Genomic DNA, 22,058 nt, shown 5'->3' on the forward strand with positions numbered 1-22,058 from the left:
CTCCTACCACTGGGACCACCAGGGAATCCCCACCGGACCACCAGGGAACGAAATGTGTCCCCCCTCCTCCCAGTAAAGATAAGAAGGGAGGTAGGACATAAATTATATATTTATTTTAATTAAATGTAAAAAAAAAACACACACACATTAACCCCCCCCCTATCCTTCTTCTACACACACACACATTGCCCCTGCCCCCCATACACACACACACATTGCCCCTGCCCCCCATACACACACACACACACACATTGCCCCTGCCCCCCATACACACACACACTGCCCCTGCCCCCCATACACACACGCATTGCCCCTGCCCCCCATACACACACGCATTGCCCCTGCCCCCCATACACACACACATTGCCCCTGCCCCCCATACACACACACATTGCCCCTGCCCCCCATACACACACACATTGCCCCTGCCCCCCATACACACACACATTGCCCCTGCCCCCCATTCACACACACATTGCCCCTGCCCCCCATACACACACACATTGCCCCTGACCCCCATACACACACACATTGCCCCTGCCCCCCATACACACACATTGCCCCTGCCCCCATACACACACATTGCCCCCATATACACACACTGCCCCCCATATACACACACTGCCCCCCATAAACACACTGCCCCCACACACACACTGTAACTGTCACACACACATACTGACCCACACACACACTGCACCCCTGACATATACTGCCGCCCTCACGTACACACTGCAACCTTCACACACACACACTGCTAATACACTGTCCCCCTCACACACACTGCACCCCTCACACATACCACTGCTCCTCTGCCCTACTACAGCCCCATTTCCCAGAGGACCGCAGGTATGTTGTCAAACAGTTCTTAAACAGTTTGACTACTTACTCTGGGAGGGGGTCTTGGCATTATTGGCACTATAACCACTACACTGAGCTGTAGTGGTTATTGTGTCTGGATTATTTATTTAAATAATCTACAAGTGCCCCTCCCGAGATCAGGCTCTGGATCCGCCACTGGATGGGGGCGGGCATAGACAGCGAGCTGAGCTGTCAGTCAGCTCAGCGAGCGACCGCGCAACCTGCGGTAGAGCGCTGAGTTCATTCATAGGGCGTCATTCAATGCGCTCTATGAAGAACGCGATTGGTGCAGTGTGAAGCCGCACATGTGCACCAGATCGTTATGATGCTTCTCTAAGAGAAGTGTCTGATTGAGCCCTGCTACATTTTGACGAAAAAGGGGGAGCGGCCTGCCGAACATCTCTGCGCTGGAACGGAGGTAAGTTTGATCTATAATAAGGACTCGAAAATAATTTTTAATAAGGGGAAGTTAACATAAAAACTAGAAAGAAGGCTAGGGGACCTGTCTTTCTTGCTTTTATATGTAGACTATAGTGCTCCTTTAATGAAAACTCCAAAAGTTGTGGGAAGGATTTAATTTTTTTTATTTATTATAATACTTGTTTGTGCCACGATAAGCCCCATTCTCTTTTTTTACTTACTGCTTCCTCATACTTATCTCCTCATTCATAAAAATCTAGATTTCTCTCTCTCAATAGTGTTCTAGATGGGCCGAATGGTTCTTATCTGCCGTCACATACTATGTTCTTTCTTGAAATAAAGTATCCTAATAAACCCAGAGCCACAACATTTTAGGCACTAAAGTAACCATCTATATTAAAGTTACATCTTACTGATGGGTAACACTGCTGATTAACAATAATACAATTGGCATCAAATTAGGCGGAATTGTATTCCACGGGGCCCGGCTGTTGAATGTTAGCAGTGTGAATAGGATTCAGTTGGGACCAATCCTTGGGCTTCAGAAAGCAAATCATTTCCTAAAGTAAAGACGGAAGTACTTCAAATGCTCCCAGACTCCAGTAGGAACAAGATTATGGGTAGCTTGAGCCTTTCAGATGCTAATGGGGTCTTTGCCCTCAAACAATGATGAACTGCTTTTGAGTTAATAGATTTCTCTAGAAGAGATTCATCTCTCTCTATCCAACAAAGCAGTATGTTTTGGAGGGAAAGTAGAAAACGTGTGGTTGGGTTTCTAAAAAGGTCCTTTTACATGCTTTGTTTTAGCACATAAGCTGCATTTCCCTTACTAATCCTCAACACTGCATGAACACAACAGAATGTTAATAACCCTTTCAATGCCAGTTTGAGTACAGCACACAGCACTTCCTTGCAAATTCTATTTGCCCAGTTTGTGCAACACGGTGTAAAGCAGTTAAAGCTGGGTTATACGTAGGAGTATTCTGGCTTCTACACATTTGGACCAAACAATAGCCATATAGTGCATTTCTAGTTGCATGGAGAAGCAAGTTTGGTCTGGTCAGGGTGTGTGTTGATTTTTTGTTTTTTAAATAAAGTAAATTCTGAAGGGAAAAAAAACTGTACATAATAAGGGCCTACACTAGAAGATGTGAAAACCTGTTTTGATTATCTAGGAACAAGGAATCTGGAAGAGAGAAAGTACAGCTGTAAATTTTTAATTATTATTCTACACATTTTGTTGCTGCATGCAATTCTGTGCACATCATACCAGAGTTGTGTGACAATACTTCGCACAAGGCCATTAGACTCACTGGGAGTCTGACATCAAAGTAGTTTCCCAGCATACAGCTTGTAAAGTGTGACATCTCATTTGATTAACTCTAAAAAAAAGTGTATTGCTCAAACAATGAAATAATCAAAAACATCTCAACCTCAGATTATTAAACAGAATCAATGTAATAGGTCTGCCCTTCAAAATCCATATACTAGAGAATATCTAACTGTGATAAGAATATAAGTGTATATTTATATGTTTGTATAACACACGCAAAAGATCCACAGCTGTAAAATATTTCTTCAATAAAGCATGGAATTTTAATTTAAAGACCATGACTCTAAGCTATTTGTTTACCCCCCCCTCCCCCCCCTCCCCCAACGGGTCTGACCGCAAGGACAGGCAGACGGCATCCCTTTAACTGGTGGACGCGGCTCTCCACACCACACCGTGACTCGTGGGAAGCTCCAGCAGAACCCACGTGTAAACTGCACTCTTAAAGCGAAAGGACACCCGAAACATCTTAAAGGGCTAATCACTGTTTAACCAATGATATGTGAGAGGTGCATACCTCTCCCCTTTATAAACCCAGCTAACCTCTACCTCAGTGCTCAGTTCTACTGTGCTCTTCAGTATACACACTTCTGTAAATCCGGTTTTATCCAGCCCTTAACCTATCTGCCTGTTATACTGTTCCTGAACCTGCGCTGCCTGCCCTCAACCTTGGCTTACCCCGACTATAAGACTGTCTTATCCTCAATTGTTACCTCGCTTTTGGTTCACTACTGCCACCTGTCAAAGACCCAACAGAATAACTGAGCCTAACATGGAGCCCGCAGTGTTAGCCGAAACGCTAAACGCCCTGACCAGACAAGTATTCACGCTATTTCAAGCCATACAAGAATTACAGACACGTGCTTCTTCCCTTGTTACTGGATCTCTGCATGCTACGCCTGCAGCCCACCTGATACCTCTGCCAGAAGATCATGCCGTGGCACCAGAACCACAAGTTTCTTTGCCATAACTCTTCCCGGTTCACAGATCCAAATATTGTTCCTTCATCATGGTGTGCTAACTGTTATTTGATTTAAAACCTAGGACTTATTATTGCGATGGTGTCAAAGAGCGCACCATTATCACCCTTCTCTCAGGTCCACCCAAATAAGGGGCCCATGATCTCTTGTGCATTAATGACCCCAGTGTTCAAACATGAAATGCATGAAATTCTGTTACTGCCATGACTGCTATGTATGATGATCCTAATAGACAAGATAATGCTCAGACTGCCATTAGAGCATTACGTCAAGGACGGAGACCTGTTGAGGACTACATAACAGAATTCAAGCGATATGCCACAGACACATGTTGGAACGAGTTTGGGTTAATTAATCAATTTCGCCTAGGTTTATCTGAATCATTAAAAGACAAATTTGCTCATTTTGATATACCAGACAATTTGGAAGCCTTTATGCAACAGGCTTTTCAGCTACACCGACAAGAAAAGGCAGCAACTTATGCTCCAGCTTCAAAAAACATCTTTTCAAACTACTCCCCTACTTCTTCAGCCATGGATCCCGCACCTTCAATAGAAGAGCCTACGCAAGCAGGTCTCATAAAAGGAAAGTTACCCCTAGCCAAACTTCAAAGAAGAAGAGGAGAAAACCTGTGTCTCTATTGCGGGCATCCTCATCACACAGTGAGAAACTGTCCTGAAAAATCCACTGGTAAGCAGATCAACCTGATTACTATAACTTCCACTTTAATCACCTCTACTCCACCCTTATCTGTTTCCCTTTCCTTACAGTGGAATGAAAACAGCTACGCATGTTAAGCTCTGATTGGCTCCGGGGCAAGTGGCTTTTTTTTGGACATTGACCTGGCACATTCACTTTTCAAGGTAAAGTGGAAATGGATCCCAGAAAAGTAAATGCTATCCTGAAATGGTCCACACCCCAGAGTAAGAAACAAATTCAACATATATGTGCATGCAACACAAATATTATGCCGATCAATCAAATGTTTCTCATAGAGACATAGTACACCCAAAGCTTCTTTCTGAGAAACATTGAAAGTGTTTTTCGTCATCATATTGTGCATGAAGACATTTTATTGTAGGATATGTAATGGGTAGCTATGGTAACAAAGGTAAATATATGTATTTATTTGTTCATTTTAAATAGAAAACAAGTGCAAACTACTGCCCCATCTTCCATGTTAATGACTTTGTCAAACTTCATAAAACACACTGCTAAACTTGGTAGATGCTGGGGAACTCTCCTCCTCCTGCCGACGTCAGCGCCGAATGCGCGGCAAGAGCATCGCGCGCATTCAAACCGCCCTTAGGAAAGCATTACTCAATGCTTTCCTATGGACGTCAGTGTTTTCTCACTGGGATTTTCACAGTGAGAAGCGCGGAAGCGCCTCTAGCGGCTATCAGTGAGCCAGCCACTAAAGGCTGGATTAACCCTTAGTGTTATGTTCACAGCTGCAGGGTTAAAACCTGGGGGACCTGGCACCCAGACCACTTCATTGAGCTGAGTGGTCTGGGTGCCTATAGTGGTCATTTAAAGTTAATTATTCATTCACAGGCAAACTGCTATGTATGACGGACAGCCCTGAGTTGGGGAAGTTTTCTAATTTCGCTATTGTGATCTAGAGATCGATTTCTAACAATTCATACTTTAGTGAATAAGCCTAAAAGTGTCTAAGAAAACCACCGATTAATAGAACCACAAAAAGTGACAAGAATTAGTGGTGAAATTGGTAGATGAGGCATGTAATAAACACAACAAAAAGGTCTACTTTATTCTGAGTAACTTCAATCAGCTAGTTACATAAGTGGTGCACGTAAGCCTAACAAAGCAATCTATCAAAATGGTTTCAAACAGTTTAAAACAGAAACGAGCAGGTCAATAAAATGTAACAAAAAACTACAAACCTACACATCGGGTATTCTCTATTCAGTAGATATAGGCGCATACATATAAGGGGTTATTTTCCTGTATTTCTCTACTCACTGCTCTCACAAAATCTCAACCTGTGTGTTCTGGCTTTGGTTCAGTGACAGTTTAATTTTAAACGCAATTAGGTTGGAAACAGTGGCATGTTCCTTTAAATATGTGACATTCAACAAACAAATGTAGATCAGACAAACGCGACATTCATAAACAATCTGGACAAATAATCTAATTTAAAGTAATTTTAGTAGGCCACTAAAGTTGAGGTTTTATTTCTTAATGAAAATCATCCTTGTTTTACCTGTATACTGATTTTCACCAAATTCAAGGATGTGAAGACACAGACTAGCACTTAATACAAATGTTTAAATATGAGATGGTTTATTGCAGGGGTGCTCGAAAGGTAGATCCCAGATGTTTTAAAACTACAGCTTCCATGATGCTTTGTCATTCTAAAAGCATTCTAAATGCATGCAAAGCATCATGGGAGTTTTAGTTCCACAAAATCTGAGGATCTACCTTTTGTTGACCCCTGGTTTATTGCATGAGACCTGTAACGATGAGCAGGGAGCCATGGGAAAATGATACCCACTACTCACATCTTCTTGAGCAGGGAGCAGTCCAAATCAACCAGGTGTTTTATGGGGGGTAAGAATATCTTTAGACACCACCTAAAGTAACTATTTTAATAACATTTATTGAGTTTACTAAAATAGAAATTGTAACCAACATACAATAAAAGAAAGCACAATGGTCCTGGAGTTACCACTGTTAGGTGATTACAGGTGAATGTTTTTAGGTGAGCAAGATAAGCATACTGAAGGATACACATCATTGCTATGACATAACAAAAAATGCATTCTTGTAAAGAAAGAGTAAGTTAAAAAACATAACCGTAATACTTCAGTAGAATACTCAAGTCAAAAGAACCATATTTTAGATATATGAACGTATTAGGGGAGCAGCACCTTTTAGAAGGGAAAATGTTATGAGTGCAACAGGATCGCTGAGCATGATGATTGCCCGAGGGCAACAGCATGTTACACAAAGCAAAACATGTAAGGGCAGCAGCTTCAGTCAAACAGATTAAAGAGCAGAACTGTACCATTCACAAAGACGAGTAAATGGATGATAGAATACTGAAATGCAAAGGATGAGTGAACAGAGGGCAAGGGCTAGAAGGTCAAGTGAACTGAAAAGATATCATCCAGAATGATGAGCAAGTGGAAAACAATACAGTAGCAAAATGTACTTCAAATAGAAAAGTGTATAAATGGTACAATTAAAAACATGAACACTTATTTTAACATTGTATTTCTAGTGGGTGACTTGAAATGCAAAAGATGCTTTAGGCCAAAAAGCCTTTCTTAAAAGTATAATAGTGCAATACTACAGGGTGTGTTATCTTATACCCAATATTTCATCTGGATCAATATATCAGAGGAACAGCACTGTTCAGGTGTGTGTGTGTGTGTGTGAGTGAGAGTGATCTAAAGTTACTGTACACATAAGGGTAGTTGTTTAACACAGCTGCTCAACTGAGCAGGGAGCCTGCATCAACTCGTCTCTAAGGTACTGCATTATACCCAGCGGGCCACATCCAGTCTGCATAACACCATTAATTGCTTCCCTCAAGAACTGAACCCACATTTGAAGATCTAAAACAGGGGAAGCTGAGTCGCCCTTTGTGTGTGATCTTACCTGTCTGTACAAAACCGCAGCTTCTACAGTATAGAGACTGTCAACGATAACTGCCTGTCTTACACGCGGCTTTGGATTTACAGAACTGCTCTCCACCTAACTATGAAACCTGCTTTCTAGGTGTGCAAGAGGCAGAAGGTACTTTGGTAGTGTAGGGGTTATATTACTTAAACTCCATTGGGATTCCTGCAATAATAGTAACTTCAAGCTTCATAAAATGCTCTTTCCCCAGAGTACAGTCAATTTTCTGACTTGTATCCACACTCTGGAGCTGTTATAACAATATTTTTCCTACCATGCTTTTTCAAGGTTGTGATTTGTAACTTGGGAAAAATCTACTCATGAAATGTAAATGACTAACTTTAAAACATTTTTATATCAGTACCTTCGATGGATGTTGCTGGGCGGGTCACTTCCACATAAACTTCAAATGTGGTCTCTGGGTTTTGCCTGAAATAACAAAATAAATGCTTTTAAGTGGGCATTATTTGCAGTCGACAGAAATTACAGTACACTAAAACACTGTACTTGTATAATAGTCCATTAGGATGAATGCAGTCTCTCATCTGTCTTTTCACAAAGCAGTAGAAAGCCTCCAATATTAAAACACAACTCATCCCCATGTTCACTATACTGTAAGGGGAACTCCAAATGGCATCTGTATTAAATATAACATATATTCTCACACAGGGAATCATGATTAAAGGCAAAAGAAGCAATCAAAGTCCAGGACCTTAAATGGACACTCAGGGCACCAATACAACTTTAATGCATTTGGTATGTTTTAGCCTCAATACTCTTTTTTTTTCTCAAGCTCAAATCTTTTAGTATTTGCACAAAAAAATTAAATGTTTGTCAGAATGCTGCACCATAGGCCTGCCCCCTTAGGCACGCACCCTTGTGCCAGAAAGACTTCCTTATACAATGGTTACTATAGGGTCAAGAACACAAATATTCCTGACCCTATAGTGTTAACACCACCATCTAGCCCCCCTGGGCCCCTCATGCCTCCATAAATATAGCAAAATCTTACTGTATTCAATCCTGAAGCTGTAACTCTGCATGCTGTTAGACTCAGAAAAAACAAGCAGTCTGCTGACATTATCAGAAGTGGTAGCCTGATCCAATCACAATGCTTCCCCATAGGATTGGCTGAGACTGACAAGGAGGAAGATCAGGGGCAGAGCCAGCATGATTCAAACACAGCCCTGGCCAATCAGCATCTCCTCATAGAGATGAATTGAATCAATGAATCTCTAGGAGGAAAGTTCAGTGTCTGCATGCAGAGGGAGGAGACACTGAATGTTTGGATGCATTTTAGGCAGTCATGACCCAGGAAGTATCTCTATCAGCCATCTGAGGAGTGGCCAGTGAAGTTATCACTAGGCTGTAATGTAAACATTGCATTTTCTCTGAAAAGACCGTGTTTACAGCAAAAAGCCAAAAGGTAATGATTCAACTCACAGAACAAATTCAATAAGCTGTAGTTGTTCTGGTGACTTTAGTGTCCCTTTAACCCCTTAAGGACACATAACATGTGTGACATGTCATGATTCCCTTTTATTCCAGAAGTTTGGTCCTTAAGGGGTAAAATATATATACACAGTCTCAACCCAAACAGCACGGAATGAACAGCCTCTAATTCAGAACTTGCAGAAAGTCAGACAAACTATAAACAAGTAGTGATATTCCTACTACATGCCTGCCTGGGTATCGTCTTTAATGCAGCTTGTTTTCTAGTTCAGATCATTAAAGGGGCACTATAGTCACCAAAACAACTTTAGCTTAATGAAGCAGTTTTTGGTGTAAAGATCATACCTCTGACATTTTACTGCTCAATTCTCTGTCATTTAGAAGTGAAATCATTTTTGTTTTTGTTTATGCAGTCCTAGCCACACCTCTCCTGGCTATGACTGACATGAGAAAAAAATGGTTTCACTTTGAATCAGATGTAACTTATTTTAAAAGTTTTTATCTCCTGATCTGTAAATTGAACTTAAATTACATACAAGAGGCTCATGCAGGGTCCAGCAAACTATTAACAGAGCAGGAGATAAAAAATTCCAAAATAAACTGAATTTGCAATAAAGGAAGTATACAAATAAGATGACTCTTTACATGAGGGATTTAGGAAGGCTGTGTATGTCACATGCAGAGAGGGTTGACTAGGGGTGCATAAACAAAGTGATTTCACTCCTAAATGGCAGATAATTGAGCAGTGAGACTGCAGGGGTATGATCTATACACCAAAATTGCATTAATAAGCTAACGTTGTTTTGGTGATTATAGTGTCCCTTTAAGTACTGTCAGTGGCTGAGCTGTGTGCATACATTTGCATTCTGCAAAACATTTGTTTTTTAGCATGCAGAAAATACAGCATAGCAATGAATTAAAGTTGTATTAGTGCCTTGAGTGTCCCTTTAAGATTTTGTGCCCAGTCAAAATAGGATTTTAATAGATTTTGTGCCCAGTCTACACTACACCCTCTTTAGTTGCTCTGTGGACAATATCAAAAACTCAAAACTCATTTGTTGTTTAATCATATCTAATCAAAAATAAATAAAAAATTGACCAACATTACTGATTTTATGTCTTTTTTTGCCCTGCTACATGCACAACATCTCCCTTGCCAGCGTATACGAGAAAGACTGGCATTGCTAACAAAAATATAATCCTATTATACCACAGACCATGGCTAACAATCTCCAAGCTTTATAAACTTTGCTGACTTAGTGAAATAAGTGTTATAAGTATACTAGTGAGATGCTAGAAACAAAATGTAGTGGGTTAAAAAAAAAATTCTAGAACTGTGTCATCTAAAAAAAAAAAAAAACGAAAGCTTAACTGTACACTATTCTAGCAACCAACATGAAATACATCCTACCCTTACCACCTGTGTAATCTTATCCCACGCCAATTAGAATACAAACTCGTTTGCACAGTGCCTTCAGCACCTTCTGTTTCTGTACATCACACTTGTCTTGTTGTAACTACTGGTTTGTTAGTCAATCTATTGTACAGGGCTCAGAATTTGTTGGCGCTTTATGTTATGTTATTTTTATATAGCGCCAACATATTCCGCAGCGCTTTACAGTGGATGGACGAACAAACACACAGGAACAGAGCGGTTGAGGGCCCAATGGAGCTTACATGCTAGAGGGAGTGGGGTAAAGTGACATCAAAGGTAAGGATAGCATTAGACTAATGACAGTTGCAAGAGAGGAATCAGTCGAGCGCTATTAACGGTTTAATTGATACGCTTTTATGATGAAGTGGGTTTTTAATGATTTTTTTTTTTTGAACGAGTGGAGACTGGGTGAGCATCTAACGGAGAAGGAAAGCGAGTTCCACAGGAACAGTGCAGCCCTCGAGAAGTTTTGAAGGCGAGTATCATAGGTGGAAGTACGGACAGAGTAGATAGGTGGGAGCAGCATTATGTAGAGACTTGAAAGCAAGAACCAGAATTTTAAATTGAGCCCTATATCTTACAGGAAGCCAATGTCGGGACTGACAGAAGTTTGAGGCGTGGGGAGGTGTGGGCGGACAGGAAGATGAGCCTTGCCGCCGCATTCATTATGGACTGTAACAGCGCAAGTTGGGAGCACGTAAGACCACTAAGAAACAGACTCCAGTAGTCAAGGCGACAAAGGATAGTGGAATGGACCAGCACCTTAGTCGCGTCTTGCGTTAAGTAGGGTCAGATGCGCGCAATGTTTTTGAGGTGGAAGCATCAGGATTTGGCAGTAGACTAAACATAAGGCCAGAAGGAGAGGTTGGAGTCAAAGAGAACACCTAGGCAGCGAGCCTGTGTGGTGGAGCTGATGGTAGCACCGTTGACTTGGAGGGAGGGAGACACAGGAGTAGCAACACTTGAGGGAGGAAAGACCAGAATTTAAGTTTTGGTCAAGTTAAGTTTAAGGAAGTGAGCAGCCATACAGTTAGAAATCGCAGAGAGGCAGTCAGAGACACTAGTCAAGAGGGACAGGGAGAGATCAGGAGAGGACAGATAGATTTGTGGGTCATCCGCATAGAAATAATATTGGAAGCCAAATGAGCTAATGAGTTTACTAAGGAAGGTAGTATAGATGGAGAACAGTAGGGGACCAAGGACTGAAGCTTGGGGGGACAACAGCAGAGAGGAGTATTATGAATAATAATAACTTCTTAAATATGCTGATAACATTTATTTCAAATTTAGAGGTAGCATTCTTTTTTATAAGACCAATATATTTAAACTTTTTGTCATTGATTTGTCACACCCTTAAAGGACCACTCCATAATGAAATTTGTGTGAAAACAATAACTATTTAGTAGATATAACCCCCAATAAATACATGTCTGCATGTTTCATGCATGTATTTACTGAGGGTATAACTGCTTGCAAAGTCTGTTCTTATGAATTGCAGCCTTCGAGAGCTCTCCCCTTTTTCATTGAGAAGAATCTGAATCGTCGCAAGCAGGTGTCTGGTCTGAGGAGGTGCTGGAGGATCTGAAGACGCTGGTCTGAGGTCTGTGGAGAGGAAGTCAGACACTCTCTACTTGAGCGCACCTGACACTTACATCAGCTATGGGGAGCTAAAGGAAGGAAGATGCAATCCTCCCTGTTTGATTGACAGCCAGCTGGTGTTCTAGAATTTAATTTTAAAATTGCCGATTTCTCATATAAAGTGTCACTTTTATAAACTTGGATCAAAACAACAAGCTGAAGTGCTTTATGTTTGTGGAGTGGTCTTTTAACATGGATTATACAAATGCACACATTAGAAGTTAGTAGCTATGCAGATATTTTGTTCACTTGCATTTCCAATTAAGATTTCTTAATCATTCCTCATTAACCATGAATTTCAACACATCAGCATCTTCTTTTACCAAATTGTTACAAAATCAGTAAATAATTTTATGATGAAGCAAAGCACATCTTGCTAGACAAGTGTGACAGATTCTCTGTTGTCTAGAACATAAACCAGAGCAGTAAGATTAGTGTGGGGGGTGCGGATAAAAGTGAGAACCACCCATCACAGATTTTTCACACATTAAGAAACATTAGGGTTGTATAGACAGATAGGACAAAATAATTAGGAACATTTCCAAGTAAAAAGTACAACATGGTTTCTCAACAACGAAGGACAACTACATGGCACTTGGCCAATCAGTGTATTCAGCATACAAATTCATTATTCTTTCTCTTCCAACACTGAGTGAATCCTAGAACTGAAGATTCATCATCTCAAGTCAGATCTTCCCACTATGTGGGGGTGAAATGGCAGTCTGGCACAATTCTTACTGAAGATGTAGGTATGATAAAGAATTTAGATTCCAAGATACAAATATAAAACCTGAGATGTTACAAAACCTTCTCCTACCAATCTGACCCTGATGTAAGTGTAGTAAGCTATCTGCTACCTGATATATTTTTAAAGCAATCCAAGCTTTTAAAACATAGTGCCTGTCTAAGCAATCAATTCCCTTTAGACAATTGCATATTTTGCAGGTTGCAAACACCTCTTATTGCAATGAAATCCCTGAATAAGTTTATGGTAAACAATTACATGATTTTGCTATTTCATGACAAAAAGTCATGATTGTATGAAAGACACGAAGGCGTGTATTGCTTAACACTTTCTTTTACTGTCCACCAATAGCAGCAAAGAACACAAATAGGAAAAGTAGAACATATCCAGTGAGGCACCAGCCATTACTTATGTTACAATAGATTAGTGTTCAAACTCAAGGAAATCGGTCTAGATGAAAATGCTTGTTTTTGGGTAGAACATTGGCTTAAAAACAGAGTACAAAGAGTTGTCGTTAATGGTAAATTTTCAAGCTAGACAGAGGTGGCAAGTGGTGTCCCTCAGGGGTCGGTTCTGGGACCTCTTCTATTTAACATGTTTATAAATGATCTTGAAGACAGCATTGAAAGTCACGTTTCAGTGTTTGCAGATGACACAAAACTTTGTAAAATAATACAATGTGAGCAAGATATTACTTTGCTGCAGAGGGATTTAGATAGACTGGAGGACTGGGCATTCAAATGGCAGATGAAATTTAATGTTGAAAAATGCAAAGTTATGCACTTCGGCGTAAAGAATACACAAGCAACGTATACCCTTAATGGAAGCAAATTAGGGATAACAACACACGAAAAGGACTTGGGAATTTTTATAGACAACAAACTATGCAACAATGTGCAATGTCAATCAGCAGTGGCCAAGGCCAGTAAGGTATTGTCATGCATGAAAAAGGGCATTCATTCTCGGGATGAGAATATAATTTTGCCTCTTTATAAATCACTGGTAAGACCACATATTGAATATGCTGTGCAATTTTGGGCACCTGTTCTAAAGAAGGATATTATGGCACTAGAAAAAGTGCAGAGGCGGGCTACAAAATTAATAAAAGGAATGGAACATATCAGCTATGAAGAAAGGTTAACAAAGTTAAACCTATTTAGTTTAGAAAAAAGTCGCCTGTGAGGGGATATGATAACATTATACAAATATATTCGGGGCCAATACAAACCATTGTGTGGAAATCTATTCACAAACCGGACTTTACATAGGATACGAGGCCATGCGTTTAGACTGGAAGAAAGAAGATTTCGTCTAAGGCAAAGGAAAGTTTTTTTTACTGTAAGAACAATCAGGATGTGGAATTCTCTGCCTGAAGAAGTGGTTTTATCAGAGTCCATACAGATGTTCAAACAGCTACTAGATGTAGGGTAATAACTGCTTGATCCAAGGATAAATCTGACTGCCATTCTGGGGTCAAGAAGGAATTTTTGTCCTAGCTTGTTGCAAAATTGTGCATCAAACTGGGTTTTTTGCCTTCTTTTGAATCAACAGCAAAAAAAACAAATGTGAGGAAGGCTGAACTTGATGGACGCAAGTCTCTTTTCAGCTATGTAACTACTGTAGGTGAAAATTTAGGATCCAGTGATCATCAATCAGTGTGGTTTAATAAAAGAATAGTGAGTCACACCACACAAAAACAAAACTTTTAGACTTTAGAAAAACAGACTTTGTGTGAGATGTGTAAAGGAGCATCAGACTGAAACAATTTAAATGGAGTCAAAGATAAATTGGATTCAAGAAACCACTGTGGTACTCAGCAGATGTGGCCAAAATAGTAAAAAGCTAAATGTTAGTATTTAGTAATTATAAAAAAAATAAAAAAAAAACCAGTGAGTGAGGAAGCTAGACAGATCTATAAGATTAGGCAGAAAGAGGCTAAGCAAGTTATAATAGCTTCCAAATCACACACAAAAGAGAGAATAGCACTGTCAGTATAAAAAAGGGGACACAACTATTTTTAGATACATAAATGAGAAAAGGAAAGTAAAACAAGGATTAGTTAAATTAAAAACAAAAGAAGGAAGGTATGTAGAAGATGATAATGGTCTAGCTGACTGCCTCAATGGATATCGTTGTCCAGTATTTACAGATGAAAATGAAGGAAAGGGACAAACGAGTCATTTGTTACATGTGAGTTTACAGAGGAAGAGGTTCAATTTCAACTGTCAAAAGTAAACACAAATAAGTCAGTGGGACCTGATGAAATACACCCAAAGTTATTAAAAGAGCTCAGTGGTGTACTAGCAAAACCATTAGCAGATGTATTTACCCAATCGTTGTTAACAGGAGTAAGTCCCAGAAGATTGGAAGTTAGCGAATGTTGTGCCCATTCACAAGAAAGGTGGAAGGGAGGAGTCGGGCAACTATAGGCCAGTAAGCTTTACTTCAGTAGTGGGGAAAGTAAATGGAAACCATGTTAAAGGATCGGATTGTTGAAGATCTACAATGACATGGATTTCAAGATCAGAGCCAACATGGGTTTACTTCAGGGAGATCATGCCAAACTAATCTTATTGATTTTTTTTTTGATTAAGTAACTAAAATAATAGATCAGGGTGGTGCAGTAGACATTGCTTACCTAGATTTCAGTAAGGCTTTTGACACTGTTGCACATAGAAGGCTTATGAATAAACTGCAATCTTTAAGTATGGATTCCAATATTGTGGAATGGGTAAGGCAGTGGCTGAGTGACAGGCAACAGAAGGTTGTAGTCAATGGAGTATATTCGAAGCATGGGCTTGTCACAAGTGGGGTACCTCAGGGATCTGTACTTGAACCCATTCTCTTTAATATTTTTATTAGTGATATTGCAGAAGGTCTTGATGGTAAGGTATGTCTTTTTGCTGAGGATACTAAGATATGTAACAGGGTTGATGTTCCAGGAGGGATAAGCCAAATGGCTAATGATTTAGGCAAACTAGAAAAATGGTCGTGGCAACTGACATTTAATGTGGATAAGTTCAAGATAATGCATCTTGGACGTAAAAATCCAAGGGCAGAGTACAGAATATTTGAAAGAGTCCTAACTTCAACATCTGAGGAAAGGGATTTAGGGGTGATTGTTTCTGATGACTTAAAGGTAGGCAGACAATTTAATAGAGCAACTGGAAATGCTAGCAGAATGCTTGGTTGTATAGGGAGAGGTATTAGCAGTAGAAAGAGGGAAGTGCTCATGCCATTGTACAGAACACTGGTGAGACCTTTCACAGTCTCACAGACTTTCTTTGGCACCAAAGGCCATGGGCATTCAGCCCTGAGCTTACTCTGCGCCGCCTTGCTGAGGGGGTGCCGTACCCAGATCTCCAGTCCGCCGAAAGCCACTCAAGCCAACCTCGGGTGATGGAGATCATCCGGGTCGAACATAGGTTCTCCCGACGGATCCAGGAGAGTGGAGCCTGCTATAGCGGGGGAATCACTCCGAGATCACTCAAGGCCCTGCCCAAAGGATTCGTCATCAGAGTCACTTAAGGACTCAGCACCAGCCACCTCACTAGACCCGATTTCTGAGTCAGAGTCGCTCTTAGGATGTGCTCTAGCACATTTCCATCGCAACAACAACAAAATGTCATCATGCTAGTATGGTACCGCTGTTTTCCATACATCATTTTTTTCCTGAACAGTTGGATCTCAAGTGACAGTGCTTGGCTAAAGCGGGCTTGGTACTTCACATATGGAAGTCGTGTTCAGGAAGTAGGTTTTCAGTTTGATTTTTGGGCGATAACAGGTTTAGAACCTCTATTTACTCAAGCCATGGCTCTACTTAATTCTACAATTTTTCCTCTTGGAAAATACAAAAAAGTACTCACAAAACATTTGACGACAACAAGGAGTTTTATTCAGCTTTTTGGCAACAGCAGCACAAACCCGAGATCACCCACTGGTTCTGGAGAGTTAAGGAAATCAATGTCATGAAAGCTCTTATGGTGGATCTCAACTGGACCCAGGAGAAGTATGTGGCAACTTAATCTCTGTATATTGCCTAATTTACTTAACACCCAGTTACGTCCGATACCCCCATTTAAGTATAACGGGTCAGGCACGGCAGTCTCCTTCTCTCCACCTTTTTCCCTTTTCTTCCTACTGTTTCCTATCCAACTCTCTTTTCTCTTCTTATGTTTCTTCTCTCTATCTTGTCCCTGCTTATAATGGAATTTGAAATATGGATCTACATAAGCTAGCCTGCTGGGACCCTCTTAGAATCCTTTGCCCCTTCTGATTGGGTGCTTCGCCCTCTGGATCTTATACAAGCTTTCCAAATATACGAACACTTGATTTCTACAGACAAGGCACTTACATGTTTTTATTTATTTCTTTCTGTACCTATCTTTTTAATGTTTTTTTTTACATTAAAAAAAACCCACTAAATTAGGATGTTTTTAATTTTTTATTTTTTTTCAAACACCATAAATACTGAGACGACATTATCAAAACAACTTCAGAATTAAATTCTAAAGAAGTATTTATCAGTTTTGATTAAAAAAAAATAATTCCAAAAGCACTATGAAACAGTATAAAAAATAAAAACGTTGAGCGATGAAGTTACATTAAATACTTGAAAATGAAGCAATACATACAATCCAACAAAATAGAAATATAAACTATTGCTACAAGGTGCAAGCTGGTGTACAAGACCATTCTGTGTGTAAACTGTGAATTTTGTTATCTCATTGCACATGCCAGAAGCAAGCTTTAAGTACAATTTTGTAAAACGAACACTGCAGAAATTATAAATAATTCATCATGTTGAATTGGGTATAGTACATGAAGTCCCCTAACACTGTCACTCCAGTCTAACAGGAAATAAGTGGCCCTGGCCAGCCATAGTCCAGACCCTTCTGGAGGTATGGCTTGGGTAGAGATTACACACTTCCTTTTATCAATTATTGCCAGCAGTGCACACTGAACGAGTTAAGCTGATTTGCTCAGCCAATCACAGCCACTCATTGCTGCTCAGGCAAATTCTTCCATATTAGCCCAAGCTGCACAGAGGGTATAGGCTACTGTGGACTCTCATTTAACATGAAAACATTAAAAATGGTTTAACGCTGAATGGGAAGACAGTGCCAGGGGACTCCAGGCATTATTATCAACTTCAATGAGATGAAGCTGTTACCGTGCCTACAGTGTTTCTTTAAAGTTTACCTTTCATGCTACACACAACTTACTCTTGAATTAAAAAATATTAAACTCAATAACAATGTTAAACTTGTAGAGATGCTAGCAAATTTAGAGATTTTATTGTACTTTAAAACTTTGCCTGCCCCTCAACTGTCAATCAATCCACAGTATAAATCCCTTTATGCCAGCAACAAAGAGGTCAAAGACAAGAATAGAGTGACACAAGAGAGCAGGAGAACCCTCATACAGGTAGTTAATCTGCTCTCTGTCACAGGAATATTCCACCAGCAAATATTTCTCGGTTTTGCAGAAGTATTATAGGATATTTTGACACCTATGCAGTGAATATTTCCCTGCTTGAAAAAGTGTAACTAAGCAAGTCTATTTGCCTCTGATAGGGGGTAGGACCAGAGGGTGGGTGTTACACTACTGTAACATCCACAGAAGAATGGCAGTACTGGAGCAAAGGGTATTAAATTAGTGCCATTATAACAGCTTCCAAAGCAGCAAAATATATAATATATAATAATAATAATGTATGTAATGTAATAATAATGTATCACTATGAGAAATTAGAGATTTACTTATACCTATACCAATAACTATACTATATTTACCTTAGGAGATTTTAAAGTTGAAGAACAAGCCTTTATGGCCATTTTGCCATTGTATTTATTCCATTGTATTTAATATAGTTGTGCAAAAATTAGCTTGAGACAAAATGTACAAAATTAGATGATTTTTTTAAAATTATTATTTCTTCAAAAATAAAGAAAAAATAGAGAGAGCTGGAGGAAAATTCTCAGATAGTTTTCTATTTAAGATACATTGTAATCCAAAGGTTATTAAGCATTAAATAGGGATTGGTGTATGTAGTGAATGTTGCATGAAGCTTTATATTCATACAATATTAAACATTTTTAGTAAATTAATTCCATTAATCTAAGACTGCAGAGATAACAAGTACTTTACTCTAGATCTGTCTACTGAGATAACAAGCGCCTTTTCAAAGCAAAAATGTTATATAAAAAAATATATGGTTCAAAAAAAGACCTTAATCCCATTGTTATTCTGTGAATCGCTGAATATACAATAAACACCTTTAATTTAAAGGAACACTATAGGGTCAGCATCACAAACACCTCCTTGGCTTACATCATCCGAATTGATGATCTCAACCAATGCAATACTTTCCCGTAGGAAAAGTGCTGGATTGGCGGAGATCATGAATGAGGCGAGGCCAAACGCCAGCTTGGCCAATCAGCATCTCCTCATATAGATGCATTGAATCAAACCATCTTTATGAGGAAAGTTCAGCGTCTCCATACAATCGACTTGCTTTTCATCTATACCCAAATTAATTTATACAGGATCTAAATATGGAGTCTTATACACCGAATAAGACTCCACAGGTAATTCCCAGATTTGATTTGGATGAAGTGGCTCAAACTACATTTTGCACAAGTCTAATAATTATAATTTAGGGGTTACACCGCACATGAATGTTTGACCCAAAAGTCTCCACTACTGGACCATTTACCACTGCCCTCTCCACATTTGCTTTGTCAAAATCTTCATAACAGAAGCAGGGAGAGCCAGGGGCCCAGCTGACTGGCTTGTAGCAGTCAGATCATACCATAAACCAATTACAAGCTAAAAGAGCTTAAAAGAGCTTGAAAAACGTTAACGTGGCGAGCCGGTGATCTTTGCAACTTTGGCTCCACCCAAAGGAGGGCAGACATGCTTGGAAAAGGGATGGATCGGCCTGAATTACTGGCAGGTCTGCTGCTTGTCAATCATTCAGGTTGGCCAATTGAGGGCAGCCAATGCAGGGAGCAAAAAAAAATGTGAAAAATTACTAGCGTCCTATATGCCGAATGCAACCTTTATTATGTATTCCATGTCCCTTTCCCTGGCCAGAGCTAAGAGACAGTGAGGGGGAACTAACATAAATATAACAAAGCTATTATGTATATAATAAAGGCAAAGTGAAGGAGATCAAAGATCTCCCTCATCATGCCACTGCAAGCTTCTTTAAGAAGAGAGAGTGAGCCCTGTAGACTCTCTGTCTGCACCTCTGCCTGGGCCTCTCCTTCTCGTGAGCCCGGCCTATTAAAGCTTTGTCTTGGGTTACCACGGCAACGTTCTGACGAGCCAGGGCTCACAAAAAGAACTTGTACCCGGAGTTTGGGGCTACAAAGTACCACCGGACCACCAGGGAATTCCATGTCCCTTTCCCTGGCCAGAGCTAAGAGACAGTGAGGGGGAACTAACATAAATATAACAAAGCTATTTACAAATAAAAAATAAGCATAAAATATAAAGTTGCTCCTCTCACTTTCCACTGATCACAGCCACTATGCCACTGCATCACTTACACACACACTGTATCCACTATAAACACATAATGCATCCCCTTACACATACTACATTCCCTAAACACACATCACATTCCCTATACACAAACAATTTCTACATTTCTATACAAGCATTTACTGTAATCATGGCACATGTTCTATTTTTTTTTTCTTCTAAATTTCTACTACATATGGGTGCATTTTATATCCCGGTGTGTCCTATATTCCCAAAAATATGGTAAATATACATAATTTTTATTTTTCACTTATACATTTATCCTTTATAAAAAATATTTGGTAAACTTGAAGCTTTAGGCAGTTTACAGTGTTCTAGATATTACAATGTTTCACACAGTATCTAAAATGTTACTATAAAAGAAAAAGATCAAATTTTACTTTCTGTAACTTTCCTTTTCCTTCAGATTAGAGACAGTGCTCAACAACAGGAATATCTATGTCTTGACAGGAAAGGCATGCACCTAGAAATTTGAAAGTTAAGACAATATAGCAGCCAAAAGCTTGATATTACAGAGGAGCTCCTGCTAGACACGTTGAAATTAAATTCATTATTTTATATATAATATATAAAATATAAAATAAATTCATTATTTTATAATAATATATATATATATATATATATATATATATATATATATATTTATTTATTTATTATATTTTTTTTTTTTTAGAAAATTTCACTTTTTTATCTGGCCGAGCGTCCATTTGAGTCAGACTGTTATCAGATTTAATATTGTTATATAATATTTGTTATTATACATCATCACTATTTTTTACTTCATTTGTATTGGCATTTATAAAGAAATCACTTGTCACCCCTTTCTGACAGTCATCTTTATGCACCTTGTGTCAGACTGTCAGCTATACTAATCATTGCTCACTATTTTACAATAGACTGTATTTTGTTTAAATTCCTGACTGAAAATGCTGCAGGCAGAAAGCACATGACTTTGAAAAGCAACAGTTGTTTGCAAAATAGTGAACACTGGACAAATGTCAATATACCTGAATTCAAAACTATTAAGAAATGGCATATTATAATATAAAGTTTCATTAAAAATGTTTAATGACAGTTATCCTGTTAGATTGCAAACAGCTGTAGGAGTGGATTTTTTAGTTCTCAATAATAAAAACATTGCAAGTGATAATTTTGTTGGTTTTTTTTTAAAGCGCACCTCACGAACCACATGACTCGGGGTTGTTTCAAAAAGAAAAGAAAATTAAATCTATTCATTGTGCTAATCAAATTCCTAGCAAATGCATAGAGTAAAAGCTATTTACTGTGGATTAGTTTGACCTTCTTGGGCTTTACTGGTACACCATCACCGCTAACTAATGAGGAATATATTTTATTATATTTGCAGTTACTCCACCTGCATGTCTTATAGTTGAATATATAAACGTCTCTCTATAAGGAAACATCTATAAACCTAAATATAGGTTGGTACCGTGCATAACTAATGCAGCAAAATAGTATTTATAATATAGAAGGTAAAAAACAAGAACAAGTTGGGGCTTTGACACAAAAAAAAGTAGACAAATTTGGAGAACAGGAAAAGCAGTATTTTTCAGGCAAACCAACATTTTGGTCGGCTACATCACATTCAACTGCATGTCCACTTCCTTTGAGTCTCCTTTGCTAGATCAAAAGGAGCAGTGGTTCGCAAACCAGTCCTCATGGCCCAACAACAATCCAGGATTTACGTATTTACTGTTTTTGCTGGATCATGAGGACTGGTTTGGAAACTACTGATCTAGAGTATAGACAACAACCTGTATGCAGTTATATCCATTTAAAATACTGAGTCCCAAATCAGGATTGTCTTGCCAGATCTTGTATAGTTGGGATGTACATCGATAACTAAACAGCTATGCCTGAAAAAATTTCTTCTAATGCACAATTTTCATGATTTCCTTAGCATTTATAATAGTAAATATTTTTCACGTGCTTACCGATAATTCGATAATTCATCTATTATTTCACACAGATTATTTTGCA

At 39.1% G+C, this 22,058-nt stretch overlaps 1 protein-coding gene across 1 annotated transcript in view; it reads right to left on the reverse strand.

Moving 5' to 3' along the window:
* DENND1A (DENN domain containing 1A) overlaps positions 1-22,058 on the reverse strand; it is a 920,735-nt gene that overhangs the window by 858,629 nt on the left and 40,048 nt on the right. Inside the window, exon 2 of the mRNA XM_063432346.1 lies at positions 7,601-7,665. Within this exon, the coding sequence (XP_063288416.1) occupies positions 7,601-7,665 (65 nt within the window). The remainder of the gene's footprint in view (positions 1-7,600; positions 7,666-22,058) is intronic.

The sequence above is a fragment of the Pelobates fuscus genome, chromosome 9, assembly GCF_036172605.1.
Source record: "Pelobates fuscus isolate aPelFus1 chromosome 9, aPelFus1.pri, whole genome shotgun sequence".
Lineage (NCBI taxonomy): Eukaryota > Metazoa > Chordata > Amphibia > Anura > Pelobatidae > Pelobates > Pelobates fuscus.